The 19,764-nt window shown below is 42.3% G+C and overlaps 1 protein-coding gene across 1 annotated transcript in view; it reads right to left on the bottom strand.

Moving 5' to 3' along the window:
* LOC311145234 (neuronal PAS domain-containing protein 3-like) overlaps positions 1-19,764 on the bottom strand; it is a gene marked incomplete at both ends in the record, with an annotated part of 312,893 nt that overhangs the window by 8,516 nt on the left and 284,613 nt on the right. The window contains 3 exons of the mRNA XM_084181466.1: positions 949-1,055; positions 2,005-2,198; positions 11,822-11,940. Coding sequence (XP_084037592.1) covers positions 949-1,055; positions 2,005-2,198; positions 11,822-11,940 — 420 coding nt within the window. The remainder of the gene's footprint in view (positions 1-948; positions 1,056-2,004; positions 2,199-11,821; positions 11,941-19,764) is intronic.

Raw genomic sequence — 19,764 nt, 5'->3', positions numbered from 1 at the left:
CATGAAGGGAAAGCCCAGGACGCAGCTGAGCTCACAAAAATGGCAGCCTGCCTAGTACTGAATCCACGTTGCGAAGCCCAATGAAATGGTGCACTGCTCCCGCAACGCCTCCTAAATTTTTACCAGCCACAGTAAAGGTTTCATTGGCGAAACAAACATAGCAAATCACGGCACGTTTTGAGAAAAAAAAGGTCAAGTAAGCAGAGCATACCTCCTGCCATGGGCTATTAAAACTGCTCAGATGGGGTAGAGATGCAAAGACATCTTTGCAAAGATGACCATTACCCTTAAAGTAAACTTAGTTCAAAGTTGAACATAAACAAACAAAGAAGACATGCAGCCATTTCATTTTAGTGGAATGTTGGGAGTGAACTTGATTTTACTTTCACTGGGGTCTTGGTTTCCCTTTTCCCTCCCTGGGGTTTGTAGTCACCTATTGACCTACAGTATGGGGAGGATTTATTTTAATGGCACATATTTCTATATCCCTGATGTTGCCACCCCCAGAGATTTTCCCTGTCCAAGGTAAGTCACTGAGGCAGATCACAATGGATCATCTAGATGTTGTCTCTCTACACTGTTCCGGCTTTAGCTCAGTGGGCTAACCCAGTCTTGTGGCAGGTAGGAGACCTGAGTTCGAACCCCAGAAGGTCACAGAGGCAGATCACGTGGATCATCTAGATGTTGTCTCTCTACAGGCCTATTACACAGATTCTGTACACTGACAAGATCAGAACAACTTTGTTCTGAACAACAACAGCTTAGCAGTGAAGCAGACGATTACCAATGCCTTTGGTGTTGGGTGGAGAGATGACGCTGGAGATAATTGTGATGGTTGTCCTGATCTGAGTGGACCACTACCCATAACAAGAAGCATCCTAAATCAGGAACTTTACTCAGCAATAATGTGTTCATAATATGTTGTAACGTTTAAAGTATAATACTCACAGTCTAAATGGCTGTGCCGGATGCCTTCCACGTCCTCCGCATGAATGAACTGGTAACACCTCTTCCCTACGATGTCCAATGGCGTCAGGTCCATGTAGTCGCTAATTCTAGAACAGGGATTTGAAAAGGATTCAGCATGTAAGGCAAGAGAAGAAGCACCAACGGAGAAAAAGATTTGAATGGGGTGTCATTACAGTGTAACCAGATAGACAATTTTTCTTGTCACCCTGATATGTCAAACTAATGACTCTGAGGCAGATAAGCCCACGTATAACTCAGAACATTCAGGGACAAAAGGCTATTATGGAACCTAGGATGTCTTCCCATTCCACATGATAAAATGCCTATCACTTAGTATTGAATATCATCTATCCATTCTTTTTTTGTTCACCCAAAAGCAATCTGTCTACTATCTGTCTTAAATATTGTCCGGTTATTTTCTGATATTTCTAGTCTCCCACAAACCCTATGAAACTCATGAAAGAAGTCTTGATCAGTTTCCCATTTTATTTTCCCGAAAAGCTGAGGCTATCTCACTGTAAAACTGACTGTCCAGATGTGATTTCCCCATAAATAACTGACTGTCTGGTAGACAGTGGTAAAATAAATCTCAGTGATCCCAATCCCATAGAGATGAGGACAGGTAGCAAAGAAATACAATGGACAAGATGAGGTGTACAATACATAGGCCTATTACTATCCAATTACAAACAAACTATACAAATAATACGTAATAACACTGTAGTGATTCGAGTGTAACTACCTACACATGTATAAGAGCAACGTAATGTAAAGTTTTACCCATAATCCATTGTGGATATATTGGTAGTAAGAACCCCTTTTTTGTAGTTGTAACAACATTGACAACAAGGACATGGGGGATCACAGTGTTAACACAAGAGGTGAGTAGTTCTGTGATACGTATTTTATCATCATGTGTATTTTATTATCCAAACTATTAATCCCTCATTGAAATGTATTTTTATCTTGGTGAATACCCATGTATTTCAGTTATGTATTTGACTGCCATGTGGGTAAAGTCAAATCAAGTCTTACCTATTCTCGCAGTAGACAATGTTGAGGTCCATGTTGACCCGGGTGACAAACATTTGGCAGTCTATGCGCACCTCGTTGATGGTGGGAGGAGGGAGGGCGTGGGCTACCACCACCATGCCCATGATCTGAATGGGTACCGACCGACTGTGGGTCAATGCCATCCGTATCCTCAGCCTGCCTGTAACATGGATCACCTATAGGAGGAGGGAGAGAGGGGGGAGGCAGAGAGAGAGAGAGAGAAAGAGACTGAGTGTTTCAGTCCAAAAGCAGTGACGGAGAATTCTAAACAAAAAATATAGACATTGGAGATAGGACACAAATGTTTTCTCCTGAAATGATATTCTACACAAGAGAAGAGAGAAAGTTGAAGGTCCTAATTATTGCTAGCTTTAAAGTTTCAGATTTTAAAGTCTTTGTAGCTCCATTTTGCCCTAGAGGAGGAATTGAATAGATATGCACACTACACTTTCAGATCCATCCATTTTAATCACTGCCAGTACACCCAGGGGGAATTGTTTTGTAGTCTTTAAACTACTGACACTGGCCTCTCAGTGGCACACCTCTGAGATTGGTGAGACGCGATTATCATCATTCACACAGACAGTTCCTGCTCCCTAAACTCATTCAAAGCCTCAGACCATGGGGGACCTCGGTGCCTCTCCTGCTTCACCAGGGACAGGCAACCCTCAACAATGGGAACGAGACATTGAATGCCAATTGGATAGAGAGACAGAGAGATACACACACAAAAAGAACAGTCCTATTTCAGACATGGCGTTGTTGTTGGAACTTGGGAAGCTAACAGAACATTGACATGTTACAATGGCCCCGTCAGAATGCTGGCCCAGGAGAAAAATGGTTTTGATGGTGTATGATATCTCCTTTTCAAAGTGAAACGATCAGTGATTGTGACATGCTAGAAGCCATCATCAGTTTCCACAGTTAAATGATACTGACTCCTTTTCCCTGGAGTTTCTCCAGACAAAGAAGAACAGTCAATTATCGCTTCAAACCCATTTTGAATGCAACTAAACTCTGTATAGGACATCCAATGGCATAGTTGAACACTTTTATACAGTGTGAGAATCAAAAGAGTAGAAAGTGGGTACGAGCTAAGACCTGCTAAAACACATAAAACAGAATGCTAGGAGAGGCATTTTGGGGCTGAGGATTGCAGCCTGTTTAGTGCTTGAAGTCACGCTGCTCTCAGATAGAGTACTTACAGATAGTTGAAGAGTGCAGTGAGACCTTGTTCAAGATCACCAGGGGAATGACTGTGAAGAACAGTTAAGAACAGTTAAAAGTACTCTCAATCTGCTACCCATGCAGATTATATTCTGTTCAATATGCCCCCCATGATTTGCAGTTACAGTAATTTCTGTAACATGTTAATCAGCTACTGTGCAAAATATACACTACATGACCAAAAGTATGTGGATACCTGCTCGTCGAACATCTCATTCCAAAATCATGGGTGGAGTTGGTCTACCCTTTGCTGCTATAACAGCCTCCACTCTTCTGGGAAGGCTTTCCACTAGATGTTGGAACATTGCTGCGGGGACATGCTTCCATTCAGCCACAAGAGCATTAGTGAGGTAGGGCACTGATGTTTGGTGATTAGGCCTGGCTCGCAGTCAGTCTTCCAATTCATCCCAAAGGTGTTCGATGAGGTTGAGGTCAGGGCTCTGTGCAGGCCAGTCAAGTTTTTCCACACAAATCTCGACAAACCATTTCTGTATGGACCTCGGTTTGTGCTCGGGGGCATTGTCATGCTGAAACAGGAAAGGGCTTTCCCCAAATGGTTGCCACAAAGCACAGAATTGTCTAGAATGTCATTTTATGCTGTAGCGTTAAGATTTCCCTTCACTGGAACTAAGGGGCCTAGCCAGAACCATGAAAAACAGCCCCAGATCATTATTCCTCCTCCACCAAACTTTACAGTTGGCACTATGCATTGGGGCAGGTAGCGTTCTCCTGGCATCCGCCAACCCAGATTCGTCCATCGGACTGCCAAATGTTGAAGCGTGATTCATCATTCCAGAGAACGCGTTTTCACTGCTCCAGAATCCAATGGCGGCGAGCTTTACACCACTCCAGCCGACGCTTGGCATTGCGCATGGTGATCTTAGGCTTGTATGCGGCTGCTCGGCCATGGAATCCCATTTCATGAAGCTCCCGATGAACGATTCTTGTGCTGACGTTGCTTCCAGAGGCAGTTTGGAACTCTGTAGTGAGTATTTCAACTGAAGACAGATAATTTTTTCATGTCTACATGCACTCTGCGGTCCCGTTCTGTGAGCTTGTGTGGCCTACCCCATCGCGGCTGAGCCATTGTTGCTCCTAGACGTTTCCACTTCACAATAACAGCACTTACAGTTGACCGGAGCAGCTCTAGAAGGGCAGAAATTTGACAAACTGACTTGTTGGAAAGGTGGCATCCTATGACGGTGCCACGTTGAAAGTCACTGAGCTCTTCAGTAAGTCCATTCTACTGCCAATGTTTGTCTATGGAGATTGCATGGCGGTGTGCTCGATTTTATATAACTGTCAGCAACGAGTGTGGCTGAAATAGCCGAATCCACTCATTTGAAGGGGTGTCCACATACTTTTGTATATTTAGTGTACGTGTTAGATATATTTTATGTGTAAGATGCTGTATATTCTATACGAGTTACAAATGTGATAGATATACACTACCGGTCGAAAGTTTTAGAACACCTACTCATTCAAGGGTTTTTCTTGATTTTTACTATTTTCTACATTGTAGAATAATAGTGACGACATCAAAACTATGAAATAACACATTTGGAATCATGTAGTAACCAAAAAAGTGTTAAATAGCCACCCATTGCCTTGATGACAGCTTCGCACACTCTTGTCATTCTTTCAACAAGCTTCACCTGGGATGCTTTTCCAACAGTCTTGAAGGAGTTCCCACATATGCTGAGCACTTGTTGGCTGCTTTTCCTTCACTCTGCGGTCTGACTCATCCCAAACCATCTCAATTTGGTTGAGGTCGGGGGATTGTGGAGGCCAGGTCATCTGACGCAGCACTCCATCACTCTCCTTCTTGGTAAAATAGCCCTTACACAGCCTGGAGGTGTGTTGGGTCATTGTCCTGTTGAAAAACAAATGATATTCCCACTAAGCCCAAACCAGATGGGACGGCGTATCGCTGCAGAATGCTGTGTTAGCCATGCTGGTTAAGTGTGCCTTGAATTCTAAATAAATCACAGACAGTGTCACCAGCAAGGCACCCCCAAACCATAACACCTACTTCTCCATGCTTTACGGTGGGAAATACATGCACATTTCCACCAGTCTAATGTCCATTGCTCGTGTTTCTTGGCCCAAGCAAGACTCTTCTTATTATTGGTGTCCTTTAGTAGTGGTTTCTTTGCAGCAATTCGACCATAAAGGCCTGATTCACACAGTCTCCTCTGAACAGTTGATGTTGAGATGTGTTGGTTACTTGAACTCTGTGAAGCATTTATTTGGGCTGCAATTTCTGAGGCTGGTAACTCTAATGAACTTATCCTCTGCAGTCAGAGATAACTCTGGGTCTTCCTTTCCTGTGGCGGTTTCAACATAGCGCTTGATGGTTTATGCGACTGCACTTGAAGAAACGTTCAAAGTTGAAATTTTCCGTATTGACTGACCTTCATGTCTTAAAGTAATGATGGACTGTTGTTTCTCTTTGCTTATTTGAGCTGTTCTTGCCATAATATGTACCTGGTATTTTACCAAATAGGGCTATCTTCTGTATACCCCCCTACCTTGTCACAACACAACTGATTGGCTCAAACGCATTAAGAAGGAAAGAAATTCCACAAATTAACTTTTAAGAAGGCACACCTGTTAATTGAAATACATTCCAAGTGACTACCTCATGAAGCTGGTTGAGAGAATGCCAAGAGTATGCAAAGCTGTCATCAAGGCAAAGGGGTGGCTATTTGAAGAATCTCAAATATAAAATATATTTTCATTTGTTTAACACTTTTTTGGTTACTACATGATTCCATATGTGTTATTTCATAGTTTTGATGTCTTCACTATTATTCTACAATGTAAAACATTGTAAAAATAAAGAAAAACCCTTGAATGAGTAAGTGTGTCCAAACTTTTGACTGGTAGTGTATACAGTGCCTTCAGAAAGTATTCACACCCCTTTACTTTTCCACAATTTGTTGTGTTACAGCCTGAATTTTAAATTGATTAAATTTAGATTTTGTGTCACGGATCTACACACAATACCCCATATTGTCAAACTGGAATTTAGTTTTTATTTTAATTTTGAAATTAATAAAAAATGTAAAGCTGAAATGTCTTGAGTCAAGTATTCAACCCCTTTGTTATGGCAAGCCTAAATAAGTTCAGGAGTAAAAATGTGCTTAACAAATCGCGTAAGAAGTTGCATGGACACATTCCATGTTCAAAACATGATTTTTGAATGACTACCCCATCTCTGTACCCCACACATACAATTATCTGTAAGGTCCCTCAATCGAGTAGTGAATTTCAAGCACAGATTCAACCACAAAGACCAGGGAGGAGAAGGAAGGGCGCCCAGTTGGTAGCAGATGCTGAATATCCCTTTGAGCATGGTGAAGTTATTAATTAGGCTTTGGATGGTGTATCAATACATCCAGTCACTACAAAGATACAGGCGTCTTTCGTAACAGTTGCCGGAGAGCAAGGAAACTGCTCAGGGATTTCACAATGAGGCTAATGGTGATTTTAAAACAGTTACAGAGTTTAATGATTGTGATATGAGAAAACTGAGGATGGATCAAGAACATTGTAATTACTCCACAATACTTACCTACAGGACAGAGTGAAAAGAAGGAGGCCTGTACATAATAAACATATTCCAAAACATGCATCCTGTTTGTGACAAGGCACTTAAGTAATACTGCAAAAAACGTGGCAAAGAAATGAACTTTTTGTCCTGAATACAAAGCGTTATGTTTGGGGCAAATCCAAAACAACACGTCACTGAGTACCACTCTTCATATTTTCAAGCATGGTGGTGGCTGCATCATGTTATGGGTATGCTTGCCATTGGCAAGGACTACAAAGTTTTTTAGGATAAAAAGAAACGGAATACAACTATAACCACAGGCAAAATCCTAGAGGAAAACCTGGTTCAGTCTGCTTCCCACCAGACACTTGGAGATTAATTCACCTTTCAGCAGGACAATAACCTAAAGCACAAGACCAAATCTACGCTGGAGTTGCTTACCAAGACGACATTGAATGTTCCTGAGTGGCCAAGTTACAGTTTTGACTTAAATCGGCTTGTAGATCTATGGCAAGACTTGAAAAATGGCTGTCTAACAATGATCAACAATCAACTTGACAATTTAAAAAAGAATAATGGGCAAATGTTGTACAATCCAGGTGTGCAAAGCTCTTAGAGACTTACCCCAAAATAATCACAGCTGTAATCGGCGCCAAAGGTGCTTTTACAAAGTATTGACTCAGGGCTGTGAATATTTATGTAAATTATATTTCTGTATTTAATTTTAAATACATTTGCTAAAATTTCAAAAAACATGTTTTCACTTTGTGTGTAGATGGGTGAGAAAAAATATATACTTAATCCATTGTGAATTCTGGCATAAGTAAAGAGGTATGAATACTTTCTGAAGGCACTGTATGTCCCCAATATTTTGTAGCTACAGTAATTCCTGTAATATTTGACATCATGTATGTATCACGTCACTCAAAGTCTGGTCCATTCAGAATCACTGTTGAATGCATATGAGAGTTCCCTACAGTCCGTTGTGCAGCAAAGTGTTGAACAGATCTAGGGCGGCAGGTAGCCTAGTTGATTAGAGCATTGGGCCACTAACCAAATGATTGCTGGTTTGAATCCCCAAGCTGACTAGGTGAAACATTTGCAGATGTGCCCTTGAGCAAGGCACTTCACCCTAGTTTCTCCTGTAAGTTGCTCTGGATAAGAGTGTCTGCCAACATGTAAATGTGAAATCTATGCAGCAAATCAGCCTCCTCAGACCTGGGTTCAAATACTATTTGACATCTTTCAAATACTTTTAGCGTTTGCTTTAGCCTGTCTGAAATGCTGGATGGGCAGGGTTTTGCTATTTTCCAACTTTTCTATTAGTTCCAGTGTGCCAGGCAAGCTCAATCAAGCCCATCTTTAGTATTTGAAATTATTTCAAATAGTACTTGATCAGTATGCTGATCAGCCTCACACATCAGTCAGACAGTATGCTGTCTATCTTGATCAGACCCCAGAGTGACAGTCAGGCAGGTGCTGACACACATTTGACAAGGCTGTTGGTTGGCAGGTTTCAATAAGACATCACAGCAGCACAATGAGACCAGGGCAGAGGAAGATGTCTAATGACTGGACTGGCTGGATGAAACAAGCCCATGATGCTTTGCTTCTGGTAAACACCAGCCCCCCTCCAGAGGACGTCAGCCCATGCAAAATAAAATACACACCGCTCTGCTTCACTCAAATTAATACAAAGGAGCTCTCTGTTAAATAAATAAACTCAAATGTATTAAAAACATACAAAATGGAAATGATCTTTTCAGAAGCCCAAAGCTTGAGGCATCAAAAGTTAGTTTGAAAAATACAACTTTTCAAGTAATTGCCACAAAGCAAACGGCAGGCAGCTAGATTGCTGCAGGAGTGCTCTTGGCAAGAACATCATAAGCTCTGGCGAAACATTAAATATGCTCAAGCAGCTAAATGCAAACTGACACGGCAAGGGTTCACAACAGCGGCAGTGAGAGGCAGACGAATAGCATATCTCAATTTAATACAAGCCAACATAACAAAGGGATCAATTTTTATAATTCATGGTTCAGCACACAATGCACTCTCTACCCCGCCAGTGAATATAGAAGAGGTATACATAAGAAATAAGATTCATCTGTTCCCGGGGATTCTCTGGAGTGCTTTTGAAATGTGATACAGCACAAATAATGATGGAGAACCTTTACATGAGCGCATTAAATGAGATGGGCTGAGATCTGTTTAAAAAAGATGGGTTTAAAGCTAGAGCAGAATTCACTTTGATTTGACCTCCAGAGTGAAGTGGGGATATAAGCGGCCATGATGCGTGCCGCCGATACTGTCGTGCCTCACCTCGCTTCGTCGCCCGGGCTCTCGGCTGGAGAAGCAGATCACCTAATGCCTGGTGGATGCCGTATGCAAAATTCATACCTACCTACCACCCGCCTGTAACAACACAAGTGTTGACTTAATTTAAAGTAAACGCAATAAGAGGTGTCCTTGTCTGGCCTGTAATGTATGCATGTGTGCGTATGTGAATATATATGCCTGGGCACCATGGCGTCCATTCTTCATGGTTATTTGCATATGTCTGGGTGGACATGGCAAACAACATGGGAGATGTAGAACTATGTAAAGAGACGTTTGGATTCTCTCTCTCTCTCTGTCTCTCTCTCTCTCGCTTTCTTTCTGTTAGGAAGAGCCTTAGTTCACTACCATAGCCAGCCATTACCGTCCAAGACCAACGAAAACACAATTTTTGGTGCCAGACGGTCAATTTCTTTATACCTTTTCATTCTTAGTCCGGCAAACTTTGCTACTGCAAATACAATATACAATAAAGGCATTGGAGAGATATATCCAATCCCGCTCTACTGCTGTTGGGTTTACCCTTGAGAACACAAAGTGCATTAGGGTGGGATAAAGCCAGAATGAGGCCAGAAACAGACAAAGAGACAGAGATGATAGGGAGATCCTTGGAGAGAGATAGGGGCATCAGGATGAGGCTGGGCTCGTCCCTGTGTGTCCTTACTGACCATAGCATCAGCCTTAATCCTATATCTCTGTTCCAAAGCCCCCAGAAGCCACACATCTTATCAACTTACTGTTGAGCCTGCGTGACTTTTTCTCTATAAATAACATTAACACCGACAGCTACAAGTTTTCCGTCATGCTATGAGTATGATGATGACTTCAGGGCCCGTAGAATTACATATAGAACACCATACACTGAGTATACAAAACCTTAAGAACATGGGCCAGCATCCCTGTGGAACGCTTTTGACACCTTGTAGAGTCCATGCCCCGATGAATTGAGGCTGTTCTGAGGGCAAAGGGGGGGTGCAACTCAATATTAGGAAGGTGCTCCTAATGTTTGATATACAGTGTTTATACAGTGCCTTGGGAAAGTATTCAGACACCTTGACTTTTTCCACATTTTACAGCCTTATTCTAAAATGGATTAAATAAATAATCAATCTACACACAATACCCCATAATGACAAAGTGAAAAGAGGTTTTTTGAAATGTTAGCAAATGTATTTAAAATAAAAAACAGAAATACCTTATTTAGGTATTCAGACCCTTTGTTATAAGACTCGAAATTGAACTCAGGTGCATCCTTTTTCCATTGATCATCCTTGAGATGTTGATTGGAGTCCACCTGTGATAAATTCAATTGATTGGATATGATTTGGAAAGGCACACACCTGTCTATATAAGGTCCCACAGTTGACAGTGCATGTCAGAGCAAAAACCAAGCCATGAGGTCGAAGGAATTGTTCATAGAGCTCAGAGACAGGACTGTGTTGAGGCACAGGTCTGGGGAAGGGTACTGAAACATTTCTGCAGCATTGAAGGTCCCCAAGAACACAGTGGCCTCCATCATTCTTAAATGGAAGAAGTTTGGAACCACCAAGACTCTTCCTAGAGATGGCCGCACGTCCAAACTGAGCAATCGGGGGAGAAGGGCCTTGGTCAGGGAGGTGACCAAGAACCCGATGGTCACTCTGACAGAGCTCCAGAGTTCCTCTGTGGAGATGGGAGAACTTTCCAGAAGGACAAGCATCTCTGCAGCACTCCACCAATCAGGCCTTTATGGTAGAGTGGCCAGACAGAAGCCACTCCTCAGTAAAAGGCACATGACAGCCCGCTTGGAGATTTGCCAAAAGGCACCTAAAGGACTCTCAGACCATGAGAAACAAAATTATCTGGTCTGATAAAACCAAGATTGAACTCTTTGGCCTGAATGCCAAGCAGCACGTCTGGAATAAACCTGGCACTATCCCTATGGTGAAGCATGGTGGTAGCAGCATAATGCTGTGGGGATGTTTTTCAGCGGCAGGGACTGGGAGACTAGTCTGGATCGAGGGAAAGATGAACGGAGCAAAGTACAGAGAGATCCATGAAGAAAACCTGCTCCAGAGCGCTCAGGACCTCAGACTGGGGTGAAGGTTCAACTTCCAACAGGACAACGACCATAAGCACACAGCAAAGACAACGCAGGATTGGCTTCGGGACAAGTCTCTGAATGTCCTTGCGTGGCCCAGCCAGCGCCCGGACTTGAGCCCGATCGAACAACTCTGGAGAGACCTGAAAATAGCTGTGCAGCAACGCTCCCCATCCAACCTGACAGAGCTTGAGAGGATCTGCTGAGAAGAATGGGAGAAACTCCCCAAATACAGGTGTGCCAAGCTTGTAGCATCATATTCAAAAAGACTCGAGGCTGTAATCGCTGCCAAAGGTGCTTCAACAAAGTACTGAGTAAAGGGTCTAAATACTTATGTAAATGTGATTCTTCAGTTTTTATTTTATTTAAACATTTATAAAAACCTGTTTTTGCTTTTTCATTATGGGGTATTGTGTGTAGATTGACGAGGGGAAAAAACGATTTAATCCATTTTAGAATAAGGCTGTAAACATAACAAAATGTGGAAAAAGTCAAGGGGTCTGAATACTTTCCGAATGCACTGTATGTAACACCACACTGCTGTGGGGATGTGAATTATAGGATCTCTATGGCTTGGCCACTGTGCCTCTGGGTCTTACCTTATAGCCTGAAGACTTGATGTGGACACCTCTCTTGGTCAGTGTGGACTTCATACGGATGAAGAAAGAGCGCTCTAGTGTGTTGTCTGGGGAAAGTAGGCTGGGGCTGGTGGACTCAACTGTGGAGGCAAACACACACACACGCACACACAGTTACTTTACATTACCTGGCCAATACGTCTGTGTGTTTTGTAGTAGTATTTAGTAGTAAAGCCTAAGAGAGGTAGGGCGATATTAAGTAAGATAGTGCAGATGTAATACGTTCTCATTGACTTACTATCATCTCCCAGGTAATCTTCTAATGGAAAACAACACAATACAAGTTGCCAATATAAGTTGGACAATGTTTTAATTATGTTCTGTAATAGCGTACAACCTCTGCTTCGTCTAACACTGTAATTGTTAAAAAGTCAAGTGCATGTTTCTCTTCATTCAGCCCAAGTGTAGTATGTGTTCTCTATGAAGTACAATATTGCAATTTAATGTACTGGAAATACTTCTTAGAGTTGATTCAAGTTTTTTTTATATGCACAAACAAACAAGCGTGACATTGTCAATTAATTAGAGCTCATCTAATTCTAAACAAATATATTCATCCTTGCTTCAACAAAGTTCAAGATCTCAAGTCAATTCTAAACATACATGTTCATCTCAACGCATTTAAACACGACCATAACTGAGGTCAGTCTCGGCAACAGAACACAACAAGGATACCTACAGTGGGGGAAAAAAGTATTTAGTCAGCCACCAATTGTGCAAGTTCTCCCACTTAAAAAGATGAGAGAGGCCTGTAATTTTCATCATAAGTACACGTCAACTATGACAGACAAATTGAGAAAATTTTTTCCAGAAAATCACATTGTAGGATTTTTAATGAATTTATTTGCAAATTATGGTGGAAAATAAGTATTTGGTTACCTACAAACAAGCAAGATTTCTGGCTCTCACAGACCTGTAACTTCTTCTTTAAGAGGCTCCTCTGTCCTCCACGCGTTACCTGTATTAATGGCACCTGTTTGAACTTGTTATCAGTATAAAAGACACCTGTCCACAACCTCAAACAGTCACACTCCAAACTCCACTATGGCCAAGACCAAAGAGCTGTCAAAGGACACCAGAAACAAAATTGTAGACCTGCACCAGGCTGGGAAGACTGAATCTGCAATAGGTAAGCAGCTTGGTTTGAAGAAATCAACTGTGGGAGCAATTATTAGGAAATGGAAGACATACAAGACCACTGATAATCTCCCTCGATCTGGGGCTCCACGCAAGATCTCACCCCGTGGGGTCAAAATGATCACAAGAACGGTGAGCAAAAATCCCAGAACCACACGGGGGGACCTAGTGAATGACCTGCAGAGAGCTGGGACCAAAGCAACAAAGCCTACCATCAGTAACACACTACGCCGCCGGGGACTCAAATCCTGCAGTGCCAGACATGTCCCCCTGCTTAAGCCAGTACATGTCCAGGCCCGTCTGAAGTTTGCTAGAGTGCATTTGGATGATCCAGAAGAGGATTGGGAGAATGTCATATGGTCAGATGAAACCAAAATAGAACTTTTTGGTAAAAACTCAACTTGTCGTGTTTGGAGGACAAAGAATGCTGAGTTGCATCCAAAGAACACCATACCTACTGTGAAGAATGGGGGTGGAAACATCATGCTTTGGGGCTGTTTTTCTGCAAAGGGACCAGGACGACTGATCCGTGTAAAGGAAAGAATGAATGGGGCCATGTATCGTGAGATTTTGAGTGAAAACCTCCTTCCATCAGCAAGGGCATTGAAGATGAAACGTGGCTGGGTCTTTCAGCATGACAATGATCCCAAACACACCGCCCGGGCAACGAAGGAGTGGCTTCGTAAGAAGCATTTCAAGGTCCTGGAGTGGCCTAGCCAGTCTCCAGATCTCAACCCCATAGAAAATCTTTGGAGGGAGTTGAACGTCTGTGTTGCCCAGCGACAGCCCCAAAACATCACTGCTCTAGAGGAGATCTGCATGGAGGAATGGGCCAAAATACCAGCAACAGTGTGTGAAAACCTTGTGAAGACTTACAGAAAACGTTTGACCTGTGTCATTGCCAACAAAGGGTATATGACAAAGTATTGAGAAACTTTTGTTATTGACCAAATACATATTTTCCACCATAATTTGCAAATAAATTCATTAAAAATCCTACAATGTGATTTTCTGGATTTTTTTTTCTCATTTTGTCTGTCATAGTTGACGTGTACCTATGTTGAAAATTACAGGCCTCTCTCATCTTTTTAAGTGGGAGAACTTGCACAATTGGTGGCTGACTAAATACTTTTTTCCCCCACTGTATTTGTCAAAGGTGAAACGGTCAATTTGTCACTCTGTGTTCCTGCGCTCCTGATCAAGGCTTAATAATCAAATGCATATACATAACATTCAATCCATCAGGGGAGATAATATAGGTGTAGACAGGCCCGCCCCTCCTTGTCTCGCTGACTGTGTGTGTGTGTGTGTGTGCGTGTGTGTGTGGACGTGTTTAACTATACTTGTGGGGACCAGAAGTCCCCACAAGAATAGGAAACTAAGAAAAATTGAGGACATTTGGGGACCCCACAAGGAAAAAGGCTATTTCTAGGGGGTTTAGGGTTAAGGTTAGAATTAGTGTTAGGGTTAGAATTAGGGGTTAAAGGTAAGGTTTAGCATTAGGGTTAGGAGTCAGGGTTAGGGTTAGGGTTAAGTTTAGGGTTAGGTTAGGGGTTAGGGAAAATAGGATTTTGAATGGGACGCAATGTTGTGTCCCCACAAGGTTAGTTAAACAAGCATGTGTGTGTGTGTGTGTGTGTGTGGATGAGTGTGTCTCCCCTGACTGTCTCTGTCCCCAGAGCTGGACAGGACATTAAACAGCCTCCACTTTACTCTACAGGCAGACAGGCAGACACACAGCCATGGACAAGACTAGGAGATTACATTGAAATGGGATTACTAAAACAGCACACCTGGAAAATCCGGTTTTCTTCTACTCTGCATATAACAAGGCTGCAGTGACTTTGGGTCTCTGGAACTGGAAACAATGTGATCAGTGTAAAGGAGGAGGGTGGGGCTGGAGGGATGAAAGGATGGGTGAGGAGGCTGGGGGGAGGGGTAAGGGCTGCTGCCATTCTCTTTCACAAGGCGTCGTTTTTTTCTCTTCTTTTCTGAGGACATGAATTAAATGTCATTTAAAATCTAACCAGTCCTTTATCACTCTGGGGAGAAGCCAGAGCCATGTTATATTTAGTCATTTCATTTCTTCTGATTAAATATGAATTACTATGAAATTTTGCTCATCATCTAACACAGCAGAATACGCCAACAGCTTTTTAATACACTGCATAAGCAGCAGCAGCCACAAACTTCAGCAGCAGCTCTAGGAGTTTAATTCGCCTCTCTAATCCAATCACATCAACCTTATTTCTCTTATCACAGATTCCCATTTTGAATTAAATGAGCTCATTAGTTTTAATCAAAGGCAAAGAGATCAAAACGTACACTTAAATGCTTTAGATCAGAGCTGCCAGTCAGCTGCAGAGTTCTATTTGACTAAAACACAAGATCAGAGCCTCTTCGAACTGAGCATTTTCATTAGGGAAGGAGGGAAGGCACGAGCCAACCGACTGGCCTTAAAGACACAGGGCTCTTTTTTCACCCTACGGACGTCTAACTAAAGCAACATCAGAGTCATTTGTGATGGGTTGGGGGGTGGTGGTGTGTTTCAGCACCAGTGGGCTTGTTAGTTGAGGGTTATGATGTGAATGTGAATTATAGACTGGGCAATTTACGAGTCAGACACGTTGAACGCCATTGCAATACTTTCTTCATCAAACTAATGGTAATATGAGCTCTGTTGGAGCATTACTCTGATTATTATAGTGTGGAGTGGCACAGGGGATAATTTGTGTTCCTAGATAGAGAAGGCTGATTTCACATGGTACTGTATTCACCCCAAATGGCACCCTATTCCCTTTATAGTGCACTACTTTTTACCAGGGCCCATAAGACATAAGACTGGTCAAAATTAGTACACTATATAGGGGAAAGGGTGCCATTTGGGATGCACTCATGGTTCTATTGCGAGGGCAGCCCCAGCCCAATGAATGGTTTTGATACTGCATGGGAGAATAATGATATACTGTACTGTAGGTATGTGTGATAGGGTTGTAATACATGAAGTACCGTGTTAACACGTAAACCATAGAGTGATTACCACTTAATCGTGTGGTCAAGTGACCATATTGAGATCCATGCATGTTTATGTTGATAGTAAAAAGAGAGCAGTGCCCACACCTTGAAAAGTCAATGTAGCCTACCAACTTTTTACATGTAGAGTAAGAAGCCGTCAAACATCAAGTGCCAGAGCACTTTGCAGTGAAATGTGAAACTATACAAGACAATAAGCTTTACAAGCCTGGATCTAATATAAAAATGACACCATAAAAGATGACTTCTTAAAAAGAAAAAATCATTTGTGAGCATAATTTATGGTTTGGCAGGGTCTGCCGGTCTAGATTCATTTTCCTGATAAAAGCCCTCACAATGAACCATCTCTGTGTGTAAGTGATGAGACTTTAAAAGTATTACTTTCTGTGCTGTGGTGGTGAGTGTTGACCATCATCAATAACCCACTGGCAGTTCTTTAGCCCCCTGTTGCTCCTCTCCTCTCCCTGACAACCCCCGTCACCATACAATTTCTACACACCAGGGACGACTCAGAGGAGGAAGCTGCTACAAAGCCAAGACACTGCTACAAGCTACAAGCTACAAGCTCCCTCCGTATGTCTTATGTGTCTTATATGCCTTAGCGTGGCTCCCCTACTCAGGCTGCTAATATTCCTCAATTTACATTTATATAAATATTAGTACCAATTCAAAGCGTCAAGCATTTAACGCACATATAAATCAAGTGTATGGCCCATGGCTCAGGCTCAGTGTGTCTGTCCTCCATATCTAGACGCGGGGAGGTCCTTGTCTCGCCCCACTCTGATGAATGATGGCCTCTCTCTGTACATTAGTAATGATATATAATGCACCAGGCCCTGTACTAATTGGAAGGCTTTGCTGGCTGGCTCCATATTGAGAGGTAGAGGGTGATTTTTCAATACAGCTCGCCTTTGTGAGAGAGAAAGTCTGTGTGTGTGAGAGAGAGAAAGTGTGTCAGTGTATGTGTGTGTATATGTGTGTGTGTTTATGTGTGTGTGCGTGTGAGCGGGATGTGAAACATACAGAGAGGGACTTGTATTGCAATGGCAGCTTTAATAATTAGAGGTTGACAGGAAAAATGCCGTCAGGCACCTTGTCCTCTGTCACTTGTGCCTCCCATCCTTTACCCCCAGTATCGCTCTAGCCAACACTCCCAGGGAGGGAGATTCATTAAAAACATACAGCTACAGTGGGGGAAAAAAGTATTTAGTCAGCCACCAATTGTGCAAGTTCTCCCACTTAAAAAGATGAGAGAGGCCTGTAATGTTCATCATAGGTACACGTCAACTATGACAGACAAAATGAGGAAAAAAAATCCAGAAAATCACATTGTAGGATTTTTTATGAATTTATTTGCAAATTATGGTGGAAAATAAGTATTTGGTCACCTACAAACAAGCAAGATTTCTGGCTCTCGCAGACCTGTAACTTCTTCTTTAAGAGGCTCCTCTGTCCTCCACTCGTTACCTGTATTAATGGCACCTGTTTGAACTTGTTATCAGTATAAAAGACACCTGTCCACAACCTCAAACAGTCACACTCCAAACTCCACTATGGCCAAGACCAAAGAGCTGTCAAAGGACACCAGAAACAAAATTGTAGACATGCACCAGGCTGGGAAGACTGAATCTGCAATAGGTAAGCAGCTTGGTTTGAAGAAATCAACTGTGGGAGCAATTATTAGGAAATGGAAGACATACAAGACCACTGATAATCTCCCTCGATCTGGGGCTCCACGCAAGATCTCACCCCGTGGGGTCAAAATGATCACAAGAACGGTGAGCAAAAATCTCAGAACCACACGGGGGGACCTGTGAATGACCTGCAGAGAGCTGGGACCAAAGTAACAAAGCCTACCATCAGTAACACACTACCCCGCCAGGGACTCAAATCCTGCAGTGCCAGACGTGTCCCCCTGCTTAAGCCAGTACATGTCCAGTACATGTCCAGGCCCGTCTGAAGTTTGCTAGAGTGCATTTGGATGATCCAGAAGAGGATTGGGAGAATGTCATATGGTCAGATGAAACCAAAATAGAACTTTTTGGTAAAAACTCAACTCGTCGTGTTTGGAGGACAAAGAATGCTGAGTTGCATCCAAAGAACACCATACCTACTGTGAAGCATGGGGGTGGAAACATCATGCTTTGGGGCTGTTTTTCTGCAAAGGGACCAGGACGACTGATCCATGTAAAGGAAAGAATGAATGGGGCCATGTATCGTGAGATTTTGAGTGAAAACCTCCTTCCATCAGCAAGGGCATTGAAGATGAAACGTGGCTGGGTCTTTCAGCATGACAATGATCCCAAACACACCGCCCGGGCAACGAAGGAGTGGCTTCGTAAGAAGCATTTCAAGGTCCTGGAGTGGCCTAGCCAGTCTCCAGATCTCAACCCCATAGAAAATCTTTGGAGGGAGTTGAAAGTCCGTGTTGCCCAGCGACAGCCCCAAAACATCACTGCTCTAGAGGAGATCTGCATGGAGGAATGGGCCAAAATACCAGCAACAGTGTGTGAAAACCTTGTGAAGACTTACAGAAAAATGTTTGACCTGTGTCATTGCCAACAAAGGGTATATAACAAAGTATTGAGAAACTTTTGTTATTGACCAAATACATATTTTCCACCATAATTTGCAAATAAATTCATAAAAAATCCTACAATGTGATTTTCTGGATTTTTTTTCCTCATTTTGTCTGTCATAGTTGACGTGTACCTATGATGAAAATTACAGGCCTCTCTCATCTTTTTAAGTGGGAGAACTTGCACAATTGGTGGCTGACAAATACTTTTTTCCCCCACTGTATACCATGCATCATTTCAGGCAGAGTGACATTCAAAAGATGTAACAATTCAATAATTTTCACATTTTCCTGTATGGCGAATTCAAGATATCAACTAATAATTGAGGTACTCTGACTGGTGTCCAGTTTCACAGTGCGGGTGGAAACGGTGAATATGTACTGTATTTCTCTCCAGAGTGGAGAACTGGATTAATGTTTATTTTTTTGTCACGGTCAATATCATTCTTAAATGGTCGCTACAGGACCCCCTGAGACCTTTCAAGAGGCACCTCTTAGATTTTAATATAATATAATAGCTGCGTTTCCATGACAACCAATTTTGCTCTCCATCACTAAGTGTGCCCGGCCACTTTGCTGATTTCACAATCCATCTCTAAAGATAAATTAAGATAAATTGAAGCAAATATGTTCCAATCTGTTTCTCCTAGACCAAGTGATTAAGTTAATTGATGAAAACACATTTTTCCATCTAAACATGGAACACCTCTAATATAGTTTAATAAAGTGGTGATATGCCTTGGTTGAAAATACTCAAATGATTGTTATCTAGAAATAGCAGAGGATACAAAAGGTGTTTCTAAAATAATACTTCTAGTACCAGAGGAGTAATTTCTATGTCACATTGGCACTACGTACATGTACAGAGAGGGGGGTATAGAGAATATTTTAGGGAAAACCGTTGGAAGTTTAGTTTTCAAATACACTCATATATGGGTCTACTCATAAATATATCCTTTATAAACTGGCCTGTTTGCATTTGCTTGGGAAACTAAACTTCCAACGGTTTTCCCTAAAACACTCTCTAAATCTCCTCTCTGTTTGAGAGCTGTTGTATCTATCTAAGATGGAACCCCACCTGAGTCAGCAGTCACCATGTCAAGCTCTAGATGAAGGCAACATGAGGCGTGCTTACAGGCGTGCGTTTACAGCCAAA

This window comes from Coregonus lavaretus, assembly GCF_964263955.1.
Source record: "Coregonus lavaretus genome assembly, chromosome: 18".
NCBI lineage: Eukaryota > Metazoa > Chordata > Actinopteri > Salmoniformes > Salmonidae > Coregonus > Coregonus lavaretus.
Note: the sequence above shows the minus strand (reverse complement) of the source record. Positions and strands in the feature narration are given on the sequence as shown.